We start from the raw sequence: 17679 nt of genomic DNA, 5'->3' as shown, positions 1-17679 counted from the left end.
ATTTTTTATTTGAATTCTTGGAAAAGCTGCTGAGAGCAAAATCTGGGCTAATGACTTCTAAAGAATAAAGTGTTTGCATCTTAGTGTTGAACTGAATACAATTCTTCATATTTTTGATTAGGGTGGCTTATATGCTTGTATCAGATAGGAAGTTGATTGATTTTATAAACACAAGATGATAGCTTTTTCCCTACGGTGGTCGGTTTACTGTATACAGAGAATTGCTCATAGCTTTCCTCCACCAGGTCATTTTAAAGGTCCCTGCTGCAAACACACTTCTTGGTGGAGAGGCAACAGCCAAAAGTTATCAACTTGCTCAATGCATTCAATCTGTCCTAAGGATCTCTGCTAATCCTCCAGTCAATGTGATTCTGGGAGAAAGCTCCGCACACTGACTGCTGAGACATTTTCTACACAAGAAAACCCAACAGCTGGATTCATGGGAAAATGAGGTCAGAAACCAGAAATGTCCTCTCCGAATGAAATAACAGAAGTGGACTTACAACCACTGCAAATCATCTTACATCACTAGAGGGAGCCTTGGGAAACCATTTGACTTCTGAAACCCTCTACAACTGGTTCCCATCCAAAAGACGAACTTATACGAGTTTCCTCTATTCACACCAGCGATGTACCGAGGTAGATTTACACTGGGTTACTCAGAAAGTTAGGCATGCAGGATCTGAAGAGACCTAATAGTGATGTAGCTGCAGGAGTAACCATCTTTTTCAGGTCTGAAGCTTGATTTTTTTTTAGACAGGAGATACCTTTGTAAACTTTTGAAGTTTCTTTTATCAAAAATGTCACTTTTATTCCCTTCCATATGAATATTAACCAATAAATAGAGGTTCCAATACATTTTTTCATGCTCCTCCAATGTGTCATCTATTTAAATTTAACCTGAATACCATAGATTGCGGCGTACAAGTCGATCCAGTGTATAAGACAACCCCATTTTCTTGGCCCCAAATTATCAAGTTTTTGCATATACATGGCATATAAGTCGACCCCCTTTCCACGACATGCTAAACTTGCATTGGTAGTCAGCCTCAATTTTTCATCTTAAAAATGCATGTTTTACTTACCAGTGCCTTATAACTGGGTGTAAGGGATCAAGCAGGTGATGTGGGCTGTGTTGCGAAGACAAAGTTTGAGATACACCCATACAGAACTGATCTTGCATGGTGAACGACGAAGAGAAATGAGTTTCCAACAAAACAAATGAAGTACCAAGCTGGTTCAAGCTACAAGCTGTAACATTTGCTAACTCGTCAAATAACTGTGCTACAGCGAGGGAATTCATTGTTAGTGAAAAACTGGTTCAAAAGTGGAAGGAGGAATATGCCCTGAAGAAGATGCCCAAGACCAAATGTGCCATGAGAACATGGACCAGCCACTGGCCTGATCTTGTGCAGCGTGTATTGGAATGGATCCTTGAAAATCATTGGAATGGTTACACCGTCACCAGAAATGCAATGCATAAATACACACTTAAGTGGGTCAAAGCAAACCAAGTCCAAAGATTTCAGAGCAACAACAGCTTGTTGGTGTAGCTGCTTTATGTAACAAAAATATCTAATGTTGCAGCAGAAGACCAACATCGCTGAGAGACTACCTAACGACCTTGATGCCAAAATTACCAGCTTCCAATGATTCATCAGACAGCAGCAAAACCACACATTATGCCACATCAGCAACATGGATGAAATGCCCATGAATCTTGATACGCCTAGCAACCGAAACTAAAGCCCTTGGTAATTTCCAAATGTAAAACCATGCTGAGAATCAAGTTCCCTGCAGGGGTTTTTGTGCATGCCCATGGCAATGATTGGATGGTTGAGGATGGAGCTAAGTTATGGATTGATAATGTGTGGAATAGGCATTTGGTTTGCGCGAAGAATGCAGCTTATTAGTGTGGGACATGTTCAAATCCCATATAACCGATGAGATCAGGAGGTCCCTGCGAATAACACCACCAAAATTGCAGTTATACCAGTGGATCCAACATTCGTAGTTCAACCTTTGGATACATGCCTCAACAAACCAGTCAAGGCTCATGTTCACACTGAATGGAATAGGTGGATGGTTGACAGGGAAAAAAACCTTTACCAAAAGTGGCAATATGCATGCTGCCCCACTTGATGTTTTGTGTGGTTTCGTCATAAAATCGATGGATGCTATGAGTGCACAAAGTGTCATTAGATCCTTTAAAACATTCAGGATGTCAAATTCAAGGATTGGTTGTGGAGGGATGATTATGAAACCGAAAGCATCGCATCTGACCCAGCATGAGATCCCTAGGATGATGCCAAAGTGACTCAGCATGAACTCGATGAATTATTTTCGTCGGATGCCGAAGACAATGAATTAGACAGGTTTTAAGCACTTTGATTGTGGTTAAAGGTATCTTTGTAAATTAATTCATTCAGTAAACCCTCCACATTTTTAAATATGAATAACTGGTATTATATTCAGCCTCAACAGGATTACTGTGCACCACACTTTAGGAAGGATGTGAAGGCATCAGAGAGGGTGTAGAAAAGATTCATGAAAATGGTTCCAGGGATAAGGAACTTCAGATACATAGAAAGATTGGAAAAGTTGGGACTGTTCTCCTTGGAGAAGAGAAGTTGAGAGGAGATTTCATAGAGGTATCCAAAATCATGAGAGGTCTGGACAGAAGATATAGGGAGATACTGTTCCCATTGGTTGAAGGATCGAAAACCAGAGGGCATAGATTTAAGGTAATTGGCAAAAGAAACAATAGCGACATGAGGAGAAACTTTTTCATGGAGCAAGTGGTTAGGATCTGGAATGCACAGCCTGAGAGTATGGTGGAGGCAGGAACGACTGAAGCTTTCACAAAGCAATTCGATCATTTTCTTAAAAGGAAACATTTTAAGGTCATGGGAAGAAGGCATGGGAATGGCACTAGGTGAGCTGCTCCTTCAGAGGGCCAGCACAGCCACAATGAGATGAATGGTTGTAGCACAGGAAACCATTCTATGTTTTTTTCCCCCACATTTCAAAATGACGACCACCCATACCCACACATTTTATCCTCAGCACATAAGTCAATCCCCATTTTTGGAAGGATTTTTGGCGGCTTCAAAGGTTGACATACTACGGTACATAAATTGTAAAATATGGAAAATTCTCCAATTTATTAGGGCACATGTAACCTTTAAGGAATTGTGGCCATTAAAGTTTTTTTTTCAAACTTGCCAATACACAGAGCAGGGGATTCTATCGTGAGTGGGAACCCAGGAGCCTGTGTTTAAATCTGCAGTGTGCTGTATTTGGCCCTTCCAGAATTCAGCCTGATTTACAGGCTTGGCTTCCAGTTCAGCCGGGTGCACACTGGAGGAGACTAGAGGGCCAGGTAGGCTCACTCCCCAACCTTTGGGAGACGGGGTGTGTGTCTGATCTATGACCCTCAAGGAGGGGGTTCCATCCCCATTCCCAGGGGAAGGGGGTTTTGTTTGTTGTGGGGGGTCTGATGGTGGAGAACCTTGGGGGCTGGTAATCGCTCACCACCGCCTTATGAAGGGCAATTAAGGATGGGCAATAAATGCTGGCCTAGCCAGCGATGCCCACATCCCATAAATGAATTAAAAAAGTGCTATGAAGGCACTTGCCTTCTGCCTGAGGCTGTCTTTGCCTCACTGCTGGGTTTCCCAAGGTCAGAGAAATCTGGCTGGGCTCAGTTATACCTGCAAAGCAGGTTATGTCTCGAGTTTCCAACCTTATTAATGTGCTGAAAATGCCAACCCACTTCCTTGGCTGCCCATCCCTTGTCCCACCTGAGTAAAACATAGAAGTTGTTGGGCTAGAGCCAGCTTCTCAACATGCTCACTGAGGATGCAGAAGTCCTACTCTCAGCCTGTTTAGCTCACCGGCAGCGTGTTATAGCTGTGGGGCAATATGCCACCTGTGAAATCCAGCCCATGATTTGAGAATGGCAACTCAGGAAATTACAGACAACATATCTCTTTCTCTTTTCCCTCTGCCCAATGTTTGGGTAATGCCAATTCTGCCAGCATAGGACAGAAGAAAATCTACCTTAACATCTTAAGAATCAATTATTCATGCTCAAGATTTAAAACTTCATTATAAATTACCTCTTACCATTGATGTCACATTGAAATCCCATCCCAATCGAGCTCCTAGATTCTGGGTGTAGTAAAACAGTGATACATTCCCATATGTACCCTTATCTCGATATATCACCAAGGTTAGGTTTCCTGTGGTTTCATTCACCTCAAAGCTTGCAGAAAAAGAACAGTAAAAATTCATCCACGAGGTAACAAAATATTCTTACAGTATAGCTTCAGAAACTGGGTAATTTAATCAACAGAGAGATGATGTGTTGGCTTTCAATCATAAAATCGAATCACTGGAGTCAAACTGAGCAGATGGTGTTGTGTAACACTTCCCCCCACACCTTTCACCTTTCTCCTTATTTAAAGTGAGGGGAATGTATCCAAGTTACTAGCCACTTGTCACTGCGAGACACCTGTATATACACTTCAATCTTCTGAATGCAAATCATGAAGTTCCACATATGATTTTCAAAAGGTTGAATTAAAAGGATACAAATTGGGCATATTACTGTTGATCTGCTAGAAGTTTCCACTTAATGTGGAACTTTTATCAACAAGGTTAATAGAACATTAGTACATTTTAAAATTTGTTTACAGGATCTGAGACATGCTGGCAAGGTTACATTTATTGCCCATCCCAGAATTGCTCACAGCCCTGGTGAATTTTTCTCTTTGAACCACAACAGCAGAGGATGTTTCCTTTATTACTGCGGCTGGAGCTGCTGTTGGGAAGTGAATAGATATTGATTACTTTTATGAATTGGTGTAACTAAGAACCTTACATTATGGGTTAGAATATGATAGGTACCATGGAATGTTCTGTGGAATAAAGTAGCGTCCTTTTCTCAATCTATACATTCTAGTTTTCTTGATTTCTATCTGAAATCACCACAGTACATTAGAAGTAGTCCAGTTGTAAGAAACCTTTCGGGTGTATAACAGAGAACAAGTCTTTGCTCCAAAATTGTCCCAAGCTGTGGTTTGACTACAAAATTTTGCAATACATTAATAATACATTAAAGAGCATCACTGAATAAACTAAGGGTACTTAATTATAGAACTAGACCATAAGACCATAAGACATAGGAGCAGAAATTAGGCCAATCGGCCCATCAAGTCTGCTCCGCCATTCAATCATGGCTGATGAGTTTCTCAACCCCATTCTCCTGCCTTCTTCCCGTAACCTTTGATCTCCTTACCAATCAAGAACCTATCTATCTCAGTCTTAAATACACTCAACGACCTAGTCTCCACAGCCTTCTGTGGCAATGAATTCCATAGATTCACCACTCTGTGGCTAAAGAAGTTTCTCCTCATCTCTGTTCTAAAAGGTCTTCCCTTTACTCTGAGGCTCTGCCCTCGGGTCCTAGTCTCGCCTACTAATGGAAATATCTTCCCCATGTCCACTCTATCCAGGCCTTTCAGTATTCTGTAAGTTTCAATCAGATCCCCCCTCATCCTTCTAAACTCCATCGAGTATAGACCCAGAGTCCTCAAACGTTCCTAACTAACTTCAAAGTTAAAAATATAATAGTAAATTTAACAAATTGTATTGTGTAGCCATAAATACATCAATATATAAAAGCAAATTAGATATTTATTAAACAGTAATATATGTTTATATTCTTGATTAAACACTCACTTAGTGCTGTGCCATTGAACGATGCCTTTTACACCATCATTTGCATCAACAGTTATCTGGGAAACTTGACCTGCAGCACCTAGGAATTAAAACCAAACCTTTAAAACCAAAGGTGAATTACAAAAGATAAAAATAAAAGAAGGTGCTGAAAATACAAGTGCGGAAAGCAAGTACTGGTAGAGGAGAGTGTAACCTGGAGATGGCTGGATAGGAAAATTGGGAAACAAGATTGGATTCAGAGCACCAACTTCAGTGCACGTGAAAAGACAAATAGGGAAAGTTTTGAGTTAATGATTTATTGGCTGTTAAGAAACCCATACTTACCTTTGGAGGTCGGGAACTCCAATTCCCGATGAACCTCGGGTTTCCGCGCATGCACCAGCCAGGAACTGGCCGCACATTCGCAGTCTGGGTATTTTATACTCTTCAGGCTGACGATAAGCCCTGCGCGCCTGTACAGAAGAAAAGAAGAATGGTGCGAAAATGTAGGAGAGACGACCTGGAACCTTTATGTTCAGTGAATGTTCCAGGCAGCGGGACATGGGAGGGGGACAGGGAGAGGCCCCAAACCGGGGAGGGGGACGGGTGATACCTAAAGGAGGTCCCAGGTGAGGGATAAAGACAGGGGACAGAAATAGGTCCCGTTAAGTCAATTTAAAAGAAAGGAGCAAAGAAATAGGCTCTAAATTAAAGGAAGAGCTGCAGGGAGCAGACTTTAAGTGAAGTGGGCACAAGAGCAACTCTGAAGGCAGCAGAAGGTTGGTGACTCCGTGTTGTGGGCCTTTGGGGTAAAGGTACCCCTTTGAAGCAATGGTGTCCTGCTTGGCACAGCAGAAGATCTGAAAGTGTGCTTGGAAGGTGAAGCTTGCGTGTACTCGGAGATCCAGGGGAAAGAAATCTCAGAAGGCGAAATTGAAACCCTGCAAGTTGCGTCGTCATTGAAGCCGTCCGAGTGGAGTGACTTTTGGAGAGAATTCCAAGGCAAGAGTTTCAAAGGTGGAGATCAGAAACCCTCGTGAGAAAGACAAAGTTTCCATGAGATTAGGTGGCTCACAATGTGACAAACGTCTGGGTGGGTTGTTGAGAAATCCATGAAATTGGGTTTGGCCACATTTGGCACTTATTCTGTAGTATGATGTGTTCGACCACAGTTTGCCTGTTAATTCACATGTGCCTCATTCTTACCCTGAATGTTGGAGTATAAAATAGATATCATACATTGTTTTATCTTTCTGAACTTGATTAGCAAAGTTTATTTGTGTTCGCTCAAAACCTATAGAATCTTGTGACTATATTCACTTAGTAAGCATCTTGAACCTCAAACTTAACCTACTTTGAACAAAACATTATTGATCTCGAACCAAATCTCCCCAGGGTCTGTCCAATAACATGGCGGAGATCAAGCGGTGGCAAGGTGTTAATTAGGGTATGGACGGATATCAGAAAAATCAGTTCACTCTGAAAGGGCCCAAATGAGCCATAAATGGATTGAGTTCAATTCAGAGACAAATAGGAGAAGCAAAGGAACATGGTAAGAACATAAAATGATGGAAATTCCCAGCATATCTGGCAGCATCTTTAGAGAGAGAAACAGAGTTAACAGTTCAGGCTAATGATTTTTTTTTATCAGAAATCAGCAAAGGCTCAGTTTGGAGATGGTAACAACAGGAACCAACATGGCATCCAGTTCAAAATAAAATCACAGGTTGACCAAGGAGACACCAAAGGATGTTTCCACAAATTCAAAAATTTGATTGATAAGGAAATTCAATTTTGTCCCATTAAGCAATTAAATGTAGGTATATAAACACAGAATACACACCCAGTCTAGGAGGGAAGTGGGTCAAACCATCAAAGATGAGCTCCACAGATGTTAGATTCACAAGGAAGAACTCCTGCAACTCAGGAATGTCATCCTGCAAAAGACATAGTTCAATACAACAGACAAAAGCAACAATATATCTGCTCTGAAGTCAGATACATCACAAAAGTACGCAATATATATAGGCCCGGAATTTCCAATCTCTGAATGGTTGAATACCCTTAAATAGTATCCCTTGGAAGTCCAGGCACACTGACTATGTGGGAATTGTCTGGGAAGTTTAGACTTCCAATAGTCAAATCCTCTGCATCCAGAGCCCTCTGAAACAGTCTCCAACTCTGAGTTTGAATCAAAGATTTCAGAGGGTTCCTACTTACTTACCTGGATAGTTACCCAGGAAATGTTAGACAGAAAAAAGACAGTTCTAACTCCTGAGTAACTATACATAATCACTCACAATGACCACCATGATTGCCACTCCATAGAATCTTTGGCCCATTTTCTACATCATCTCCATTTGCTGTAAATCACAAAGGTACTAAAAAAGGTCTTACGTGACACAGCTTCTGTAATTTGATGTTTTTATATATATTTTCATGTGTATATATATACATATATATATATATTATATATATAAAAGGACTATAAGTCAGAACAGGGAAATTATCGAGCTATTAGCTTGACTGGCTAAAAGCAAGCTGCTAAAAGGGAAGACAGGCCCTCAATTACATCACACAAGCAAGATACAATCACTGCTCCAATGTTCACAGGCAACTCTGTGTTTAGGAGTGAACAGGAATACCAGCAGCAATGACACATTGAGGCTTCACCTAGATCCACAAAAATAAACAAATATAATAAATAAACAAACAAAAATACTTGTGTTTTCCCAAGCAGCTGGCAGCAGTTCCATTAAAGTCTTTGACCTACTCAACAATTCGCTGCCTGATGCAGATTCACTGAAAACAATCAAAAGGGTGTTGGATGAGCTACTGACTGAGGTCATTATGTATATAAGGTAGGTGGGATGTTGGGTGATGGACCTCTCAGTCATTGTGGTCTCCCAGAACTTGCTTATTTCCTTTTCAAGGCTTAGAGAAGAATTTCCCAGTGTTTCCTGCAAACTCCACCCACACAACTAAATTGGCTTAAGATTTATTGTCTCTGTGTTTTGTGTCTCAGAGGTTGTGAGTCACTGTACGTATAAAGTTGCACTGTAACAATACAGGGTTGTTTTAATGGACAACCAGCTTTTTCTTGTCTTTTCCTTTCATTTGTTCATATTCCTTCAGAATTTAACAATGGCAGCCAGGGCCAATACTAAAAATTAAAAGCCTCATTGGATGACATTTTAAGACCATCAGTTAGCACCTTGTCACATTACAAACTAAAAAACTAAAGTTTGAAATTACTGTCAGCAATGGCAGCATACAAACATATTAGTTACCATCAAATTCTTCTCTTTGGTGTATTTATGGAGACAATAACCAATATGTTAATGCAATAACCAAATTAATTATCAGAATGTGAATAAATATTACTAATACTTTGAAGTTTTGGTAGATCTCAATGTATAGAATTGCAAGATTTCAGCTTGAGTATCTCTGTGGTGGTATTCACATGTTCAGGGCAGAGGTCCTCTCACAGAAAATTGCATGAGATAAATATTTATCCTCAGTGAATGGCAGTAATATGTCATAGAACCTGTCTCATTTTCATTTCATTGCTGTTTTGAAATTAAAATATGACAATTCGTGAAATGTGAATTTCGCTGGCAAGGCCAACATTAATTGCCCATCCCTAAATGCTCTTGACAAGGTGGCAATGTGCAGCCTTCACAAACTGCTGCAGTCCAGGTGATGCAGATAGACACACAGTGCTGCTAGGGAGGGTTTTCCAGGATTTTGACCCACTGACAGTAAAGGAAAAGTAATATAGTTCTAAGTCAGGAAGGTGTGTGGCTTGGAGGGGAACCTGCAGGTGGTGACATTCCCAGGCATTTGTTGCCCTTCTTCCAGGAGGTGGGGTTTGCAGGTTTGGAAGGTGCTGTTCAAGGAGCCTTGGCAAGTTGTTGCAGTGCATCTTGTAGCGGGTCGACACTGCTGCCACTGAGCACCAATGGTAGAAGGAGTGAATGTTTAAGATGGTGTTGGTCAAGCGGGCTGCTTTATCTTGAATGGTGTCAAGCTTCTTGAGTGTTGTTGGAGCTGCACTCATCCAGGTAAATGGAGTGTGTTCCATTACATCCTGCTTATGCCTTATGGACAGGCTTTGGGGAATCAGGAGGTGAGTTTGGAATACGAAATAGATGAAGTTATACTTAGTTCTACACAGCCTTTGTCAGGTGCCAACTTGAGTTCAGTTCTAGCATCCCACCTCAGGAAGAATATATTGACCTCAGAGAGGGTACAGTGCAGATTTGTCTGAATTATATCAGAGCTTGAAGGGTTCAATGATGAGAAAAGATTGCATAAATTTGGCTTGTCTTCCCTTGAGTATACAGTTTTGGGGTGATCTAATTGATAATTAATTAAAACGATAAAATGATTCAATTCAAGTAGAGAGAGAAATTGGTTGGGGAATCTAGAACAAGGTGCACAAACTTAAAAATTAGAACTAGGCCATTTAAGAGTGAAATCAGGCAGTACTTCTTCACACAACAACGGAAATGTAAGATTCTCTCTACGAAATACTAAGGATGTTGGATCAATCAAAATTTAGCTGAGATCAAAAAAATGTTATAAGGTAAGGAATGGTTATAGACCAAAGGTGGTGAAATGGACTTCATACATAGATCAGCCTTGATATAATTAAATGATTGAGAAGGCAGGAAAGGTGGCATATTCTACTCCAGTTCCAAAGTACTTGAGTTACTATTTACCATATATCCAAAGTCATTTTAGTATGAGTCATCATATTTTCTTCTGCAGCAGCTCTGTACTTATTGTGATCAAGAAATAAATAATTAAGCTAGCCACATGATATGTCATACTACATAATATTAAGTTCTCCAGATAAAATTCTGACTCACCTGTAAAATAGTGACATTTATGGCAGCAGTGGCTTCCCCTTCCTCCATTATAACAAAATCAGACACGGACAGATAATCAAGACCAGGCTCAGCTAGTGACTCATCATTTAGGTTCAGAGGGAGCAACGACCCTTGGACTGTCTCAAAAGTGATGTTAATTGCACCTACGTAATAAATGAAAATATTATTCAAAGCAATAGGTGATATAGAAGATGTAGTAGCAATATATATGTCAAAGTATTCAGAATTCAAATAAAATTACAATTTATTTTTCAAGTAACATTGCAATGGAACAATAAATAAATAAATAAATATGATCTGATAACTATTACAGAGTCTTGGCAGCAGGATGACATAAATTGGGACCCGAATATTGAAGGGTATAAGACTTTTAGGAAGCTAGGAAAAGGTGGAGGGGTGGTTCTGCTAATTAATGACAGTATTATTGCATTGGAGAGGGATGACCTAAGTTCAGGAAACCAGGATGTATAAGCAGTGTGCGTTGAAATGTGAAATGATAAAGGCAAGAAGTCACTTGTAGGAAGAGTGCACAGGCCCCGTAATTGTAACTACATGATAGGACAGAGTATAAAGGAAGAGGTAATGGGAGCTTGTCAGAAAAGTATGGCAATAATCAAGGGGGAATTTAATCTACATAGGGAGTGGAAAAATCAGATGGGCAAAGGTAACCTAGATGAGGAGTTCATAGAATGTTTTTGGGATAGTTTCTTAGAAAAGCACACTCTGCAGCTAACCAGAGAGCATGTTATACTGGACCTGGTATTGTGCAACAAGATAGGATTAATTGATAATCTCATAGTGAAGGCACCCCTGGGTAGCAGTGATCATAATATGACTGAATTTTATATTCAGTTTGAGGGAGAGAAGAATTGGTCCAAGAGTAGTCTTTTAAACTTAAATAAGGGCAATCATGTAGAAATGAAAGCAGAGCTTACTGAAATGAACTGGCAAATGAGGTTAAGGGATAGATCAATAGAGATACAGTGGTAGGCATTTAAAGGGGAATTTCAGAATATACAGAATAGATACATTCCAATGAGAAAGAAAAAAATCCATGGTTAGTTAAAAAAGTTAAAGACAGTACAAACTTGAAGAAAAAGTATATAATTGTGCAAAGATAGGTGGCAGGTCAGAAGTTTGGACAGAATATAAAGAACAGCAAAGAATGACAAAAAGATTACTAAGGAGGAAAAAATTAGAGTATGGAGAAAACTAGCCAGAAATATAAAGGCAGCTAGTAAGAGTTTCTATATATTACTTAAATAATAAAAAAGTTAACAAAGTGCACTTTGCTCCTATAGAAAGTGAGTCTATATGGAAAATAAAAAGAGATGGCAAATAAAGTGAACAGGTATTTTGCATCAGTCTTCTCTATAGAGGATACAAGTAGCACCCCAGAAATAGCTATCAGGAATTGGAAGGAAAGGAGGAACTCAGAAAAATTACCATCACCAGGGAAGTGGTGCTTAGTAAATTATTGGAGCTGCAGCCAACAAATCCCCGGCCTTGATAGACTTCATCCTAGGGTCTTAAAAGAAGTGACTACAGGCCAGTTAGCTTAATATCTGCCATAGGGAAAATGTTGGAAGCTATTATTAAAGATTTTATGACAGGGCACTTGGAAAAATTGAAGGCAATCAGGCAGAGTCAACATGGTTTTGTGAAAGGGAAATCATATTTAACCCATTTATTGGAGTTCTTTGAAGGATTCACATGTGCTGTGGATAATGGAGAACTGGTGGACGTACTGTACTTAGGTTTCCAGAAAGCATCTGATAAGGTGCCACATCAAAGGTTATTGACCATAGGGGGTAACATATTGACACGGATAGAAGATTGGCTAGCTAACAGAAAATAGAGGGTAGCCATGAATGGGTCTGTTTCTTGTTGGAGGGATATGACGAGTGGTGTGCCACAGGGATCAATGCTGGGACCTCAACTTTTTACAATTTATATAAATGACTTGGATGAAGGGACAGAAGGAATGGTTGCTAAATTTGCTGATGATACAAAGATAGGTAGGAAAGTAAGTTGTGAAGAGGATGCAAGGAGGCTACATGGGGACATAGATTGCAGCTGTGAGATATGGGAGCTTTTGGACGCCAAGGTGATCCATGACAAACACGTCTGCAGGAAGTGTAAGCAGCTTGAGGAATTCCAGATTGGGATTATTGATCTGGACGCCGAAATGCAGACACTGCACAACATAAGGGAGGAGGGGGAAATAGCTGGAATCTTTGTTCCAGAAGACAGTCACACCTCAGAGAAGAGAGTCATCTGTTTTGGTCAGCAGCATGGGGCAGGAGAATGTGACTGTCAATGAGGCAGGTAATGGGACCTAGCAGACAGTAGTGGAGGAGCCTCAGACTTTTGCAATTGTCAAACAGGTTTGAGGTGCTCACAATCTGTGTGGAAGAAAGTGAAGTCTGCAAGGTAGATGAGCTTGCTGGCCATGACACTGTGGTACAGGAAGTCGTTCAAGCTGAGGGAGCAAAATGGAATATAACGGTAGTAGGGGATAGTATAGTGAGGGGGGTTTACGCTGTTCTCTGCAGCAAAGAGCAAGAGTCCAGGCAACTATGTTGCCTGCCTGATGCCAGAGTCAGGCCATCTGGTCAGGGCTAGAGAGGAACTTGCAGTGGGAGCGGGAGGGTCCAGTTGTCGTGGTCCATGTAGGTACCAATGCCATAAGTAGAAGCAGGAAAGAGGTTCTGCAAAGTCAGTATGAGGAGCTAGGTGCCAAATTAAGAAGCAGAGTCTCAAAGGTAATAATCTCTGGGTTATTACGTGAGCCGCATGCAAATTGGCATAGAGCAAATAAGAGAGACAAACGCGTGGCTCAAAGACTGGTGTGGAAGAAGTGGGTTCCAGTTTGTGGGGCTCTGGTGAAAGTCGGGGCTGTACCATAGGTACAGTTTACACCTGGGCCATGCTGGGACGAATGTCCTCGCAAATCACATAACTAGGGAAGTAGAGAGGGCTTTAAACTAAACAAGAGGGGTGAGGGATCAAGCTTGGGTAGAGGTAGAAATTCATGTTGTAGAGTCAAGACAGGTGAGCAAAATAGTAATATGAGAAATAAGGGTCAGAGAATGGCAGGAAGGGACAGAGAGAAAAATTCTAAGAATACATCAACAGTCAAGACCAGATGTTCCAAAGGTAAAAAAAGACAAAATTGAAGGCTCTATATCTGAATGCACGTAGCATTCATAACAAAGTAAATGAATTGATGGCCCACATTGAAGTAAATAAACATGATCTGATAGCAATTACAGAGACGTGGCTATAGGACAACAAAGATTGGGCCCTTAATATTGAGGGGTACATCACATTCAACAAGAATAGGAAGCTAGGTAAAGATGGAGGGGTAGCATTGTTAATCAAAGATGGCATTGATGCAATAGTTAGAGATGACCATGGTTCAGGAGATCAGGATGCAGAATCGGTTTGGGTAGAGATTAGGAATAATAGGGGAAAAAAGTCATTAGTAGGAGTGGTCTACAGGCCCCCTAACAGTATCCACAGTGTAGGACAAAGTATTCAAAAGAAAATATTGTGTGCTTGTGATAAAGGGACGGCAATAGTCACAGGCAATTTTAATCTGCACCTAAACTAGAAAAATCAGATTGGCAGTAGTAGCCTGGATGAGGAGTTCTTGGAATGCTTTCAAGATAGTTTTTTAGAGCAACATGTTCTGAAACCAACCAGAGAGCAGGTTATATTAGATTTGGTATTGTGTAACGTGACAGGATTAATTAATGACCTCAGAGTAAAGGTGCTGCTATGTAACAGCGACCACATTATGATTGAATTTTACATCCAGTTTGAAAGTGAGAAGAGCAAGTCTAAGACTAGTATCTTAAACTGAAATAACGGCAACTATGTAGAGATGAAAGCTGAGCTGGCTGAAGTGAACTGGGAAACTAGGCTGGTGGATAGATCAATATTGAAGCAGTGGCAGGCATTTAAGGGGATATTTCAGAGTATTCAGAAAAGCACATTCCTACTATAAAGAAAAATTCTAAGGGGAGGACCCAACAACCGTGGTTAACTAATGAAGTTAAGGAAAGCATCAAACTTGAGGAAAAAGCATACAACTCTGCAAAGATGAGTGGCAGGACAGATGATTGGACAGAATATAAAGAACGGCAGAGAATGACGAAAAAGTTAATCGGAAGAAACAAATTAGAGTATGGGAGGAAGTAGTCAGAAATGTAAAAATGGATAGCAAGAGGTACTTAAAAAGGGAAAGAGTAAGTAAAGTGAGTGTTGTCCTCTAGAGAGTTAATAGTAGATAATAAAGAAATGGCGGAAGAAATGAACAAATATTTTGCTTCCGTGTTTACTATAGAGGATATAAAAAATAAAGGGGGCATACTGTGCTTGGATTTTTCAAAAGGCATTTGATAAGGTGCCATATCAAAGGTTATTATGGAAAATAAGAGCACATGGTGTAGGGTGTAACTCATTAGCAAGGATAGAAGATTGGCTAGCTGGCAGAACGCAGAGAGTATGAATAAATGGGTCTTTTTCTGATTGGCGGGATGTGACAAGCAGAGTAACACTGGGGTCTGTACTGGGGCCTCAACTTTTTATGATTTACTCAATGACTTAGATGAGGGGAGTGAAGACATGGTAGGCTAAATTTGCAGAAAACACAAAGATAGGTAGAGGGTATGTTGTGAAAAGGACACGAGGAGGTTGCAGATGGATATCGATAGGTTGAATGAATGGGCAAAGATCTGGCAAATGGAGTTTAATGTGGGAAAATGTGAAGTTGTTCGCTTTGGCTGGAAGAACAAAAGAGCAGAGCATTATATAAATGGAGAAAGGCTGCACAATTCTGAGGTGCAGATGGATCTAGGTATTCTAGTACATGTGTCACAAAAAGTTAGTATGCAGGTACAGCAAGTAATTAAGAAGGCTAATGGAATGCCACCCTTTATTATGAGAGGGATTGGACATAAAAGGATGTTATGCTTCAGTTATACGGGGCATTGGTGAGACCGCACCTTGAATACTGTGCGCAGTTTTGGTCTCCTTATTTAAGGAAAGATGTAAATGCGTTGGAGGCGGTTCTTGAAAGGTGGAGCAGGCTTGAGGGGCCAAATGGTCTACTCCTGTTCCTATTTCTTATGTTCTTATGTAGATGGTTACGTGAGTGAGCAAAAATCTGGCAAATGGAGTATAATGTCGGAAAATGTGAAATTGTCCATTTTGTCAGGAAGAATAAAAAAGCATATTATTCAAATGGTGAGGAATTACAGAGCTCCGAGATGCAGAGGGATCTGGGTGTCCTAGTGCATGGATCACAAAAGGCTAGTATGCAGATACAGCAAGTAATTAGGAAAGCTTATAGAATGTTATTGTTTATTGTGAGGGTAATTGAATATAAAAATAGGGAGGTTATGCTTCAGTTCTACAAGACACCGGTGAGACCACATCTGGAGTATTGTGTAAAGTATTGGTCTCCTTATTTAATGAAGGATGTAAATGCATTAGAAGCAGTTCAGAGAAGGTTGGCTAAACTAATACCAGGAATGAGCGGGTTATCTTATGAGGAAAGATTGGACAGGCTAGGCTTGTATCTGCTGGAGTTCAGAGTAAGAGGAGACTTGGTTGAAACATATAAGATCCTGAGGGGTCTTGACAGGATGTGGAGAGGATGTTGCCCCTTGTGGGAGATTCTAGAACCAGGGATCACTGTTTAAATATAAGGAGTTTCCTATTTAAAACAGAGATAAGAATTTTTTCTCTCAGAGGGGCATGAGTCTTTGGAACTCCCTTCTTCAAAAGGCGGTGGAAGCAGAGGCTTTATATGAACAAGGAGGAGTAGGCCATTCGGCCCTTCGAGCCTGCTCCGTCATTTAATAAGATCATGGCTGATCTGATAGTAACCTCAAATCTGCACCCCAAAGAATATTTTCAAGGCAGAGGTAGGTTGATTCTTGATAAACAAGGGGGCAAAGCATTATCGGGGGCAGGCAGCAGGTTACAGTCAGGTCAGCCATGATCTTATTGAATGACAGACAGGCTTGAAGGACCAAAAGGCCTACTCCTGCTCCTCACTCGTGTTCACATGTTTGTATGTGACAATGGCATAACTGAAAATGCAAGATCAAATGGGAGCTTTCTTGATTCCCTTCAGGTTTCGGAGAGGAGTTTTCCATTTTTTTCCCTAAATTGACACAAGGCTTTTATCTTTTCCACTGTCTCTCTCAGGGTGTTGCATAACTGAATTAGGTCAGGAGTTGGTGGGGAGAGGGTGCGGTTGGGGATGATGTGTATGAAAGCTATGCCAGGCCAAAGGGGACAGACTCAGTGGGCCAGCTCTGCTGTCATTTCTGATGCATTTCTAAGCCAATTCTTGATGTGCTTTTACTTGTTATATATCTCTCCCAATTTCCATTTCTGCTAAATTAAAACAGAAATGGAAATTGGGAGGACATATAGCGGCAACTGATTAGATATCGGCCATTTTTAAATATTGCACAAAGATCTAAATAAAACACCAGAGCCACTCCCCTTAATAGCATCTTTTTTAAAAAATGAAGTGTTTTCTGTGGAAATTGATAGAAATATTACATTTCTGCTTTTAAGGGTTCCCATAAAATTCTTGTCTCCTTTGACTTTAACTTAACTAACTCCTAACTTTAACTTAATTTAAATTTGATGTCTTGAAGCCTTTATATGCCATCAATATTGCCAGGTTCAATTTAGCATTTTGTTTTTTTTTTCATCAAAGCACCACATAAATCCGTTTGGTATGTTTAAATGCTTCTCTATTATTTTTTTCCTTTATTCTTTCATGGGATGTGGGTGTCACTGGTAAGGCCAGCATTTGTTGCACATCCTTATTTGTCCTTTCAGATCACAGTTAAAAGTCAACAACATTGCTGTGGGTCTGGAGTCACATGTAGACCAGACCTGGTAAGGACAGCAGGTTTCCTTCCCTTAAGGACATTAGTGAACCAGATGGGTTTTTACAACATTCGACAATGGTTTCATGGTCACCATTACTGAGGCTAGCTTTATATTCCAGGTTTACTAACTGAATTCA

At 40.4% G+C, this 17679-nt stretch overlaps 1 protein-coding gene across 1 annotated transcript in view; it reads right to left on the bottom strand.

Annotated features, from left to right (window-relative positions):
• adgrv1 (adhesion G protein-coupled receptor V1) overlaps positions 1 to 17679 on the bottom strand; it is a 735500-nt gene that overhangs the window by 483720 nt on the left and 234101 nt on the right. The window contains exons 37-40 of the mRNA XM_078557559.1: positions 10599 to 10762; positions 7568 to 7661; positions 5746 to 5824; positions 4129 to 4267 (exon numbers count right to left, since the gene is read on the bottom strand). Of these exons, the coding sequence (XP_078413685.1) occupies positions 4129 to 4267; positions 5746 to 5824; positions 7568 to 7661; positions 10599 to 10762 (476 nt within the window). The remainder of the gene's footprint in view (positions 1 to 4128; positions 4268 to 5745; positions 5825 to 7567; positions 7662 to 10598; positions 10763 to 17679) is intronic.

The sequence above is a fragment of the Cetorhinus maximus genome, chromosome 2, assembly GCF_964194155.1.
Source record: "Cetorhinus maximus chromosome 2, sCetMax3.hap1.1, whole genome shotgun sequence".
NCBI lineage: Eukaryota > Metazoa > Chordata > Chondrichthyes > Lamniformes > Cetorhinidae > Cetorhinus > Cetorhinus maximus.
This window is presented reverse-complemented; position numbering and strand designations above follow the sequence as displayed.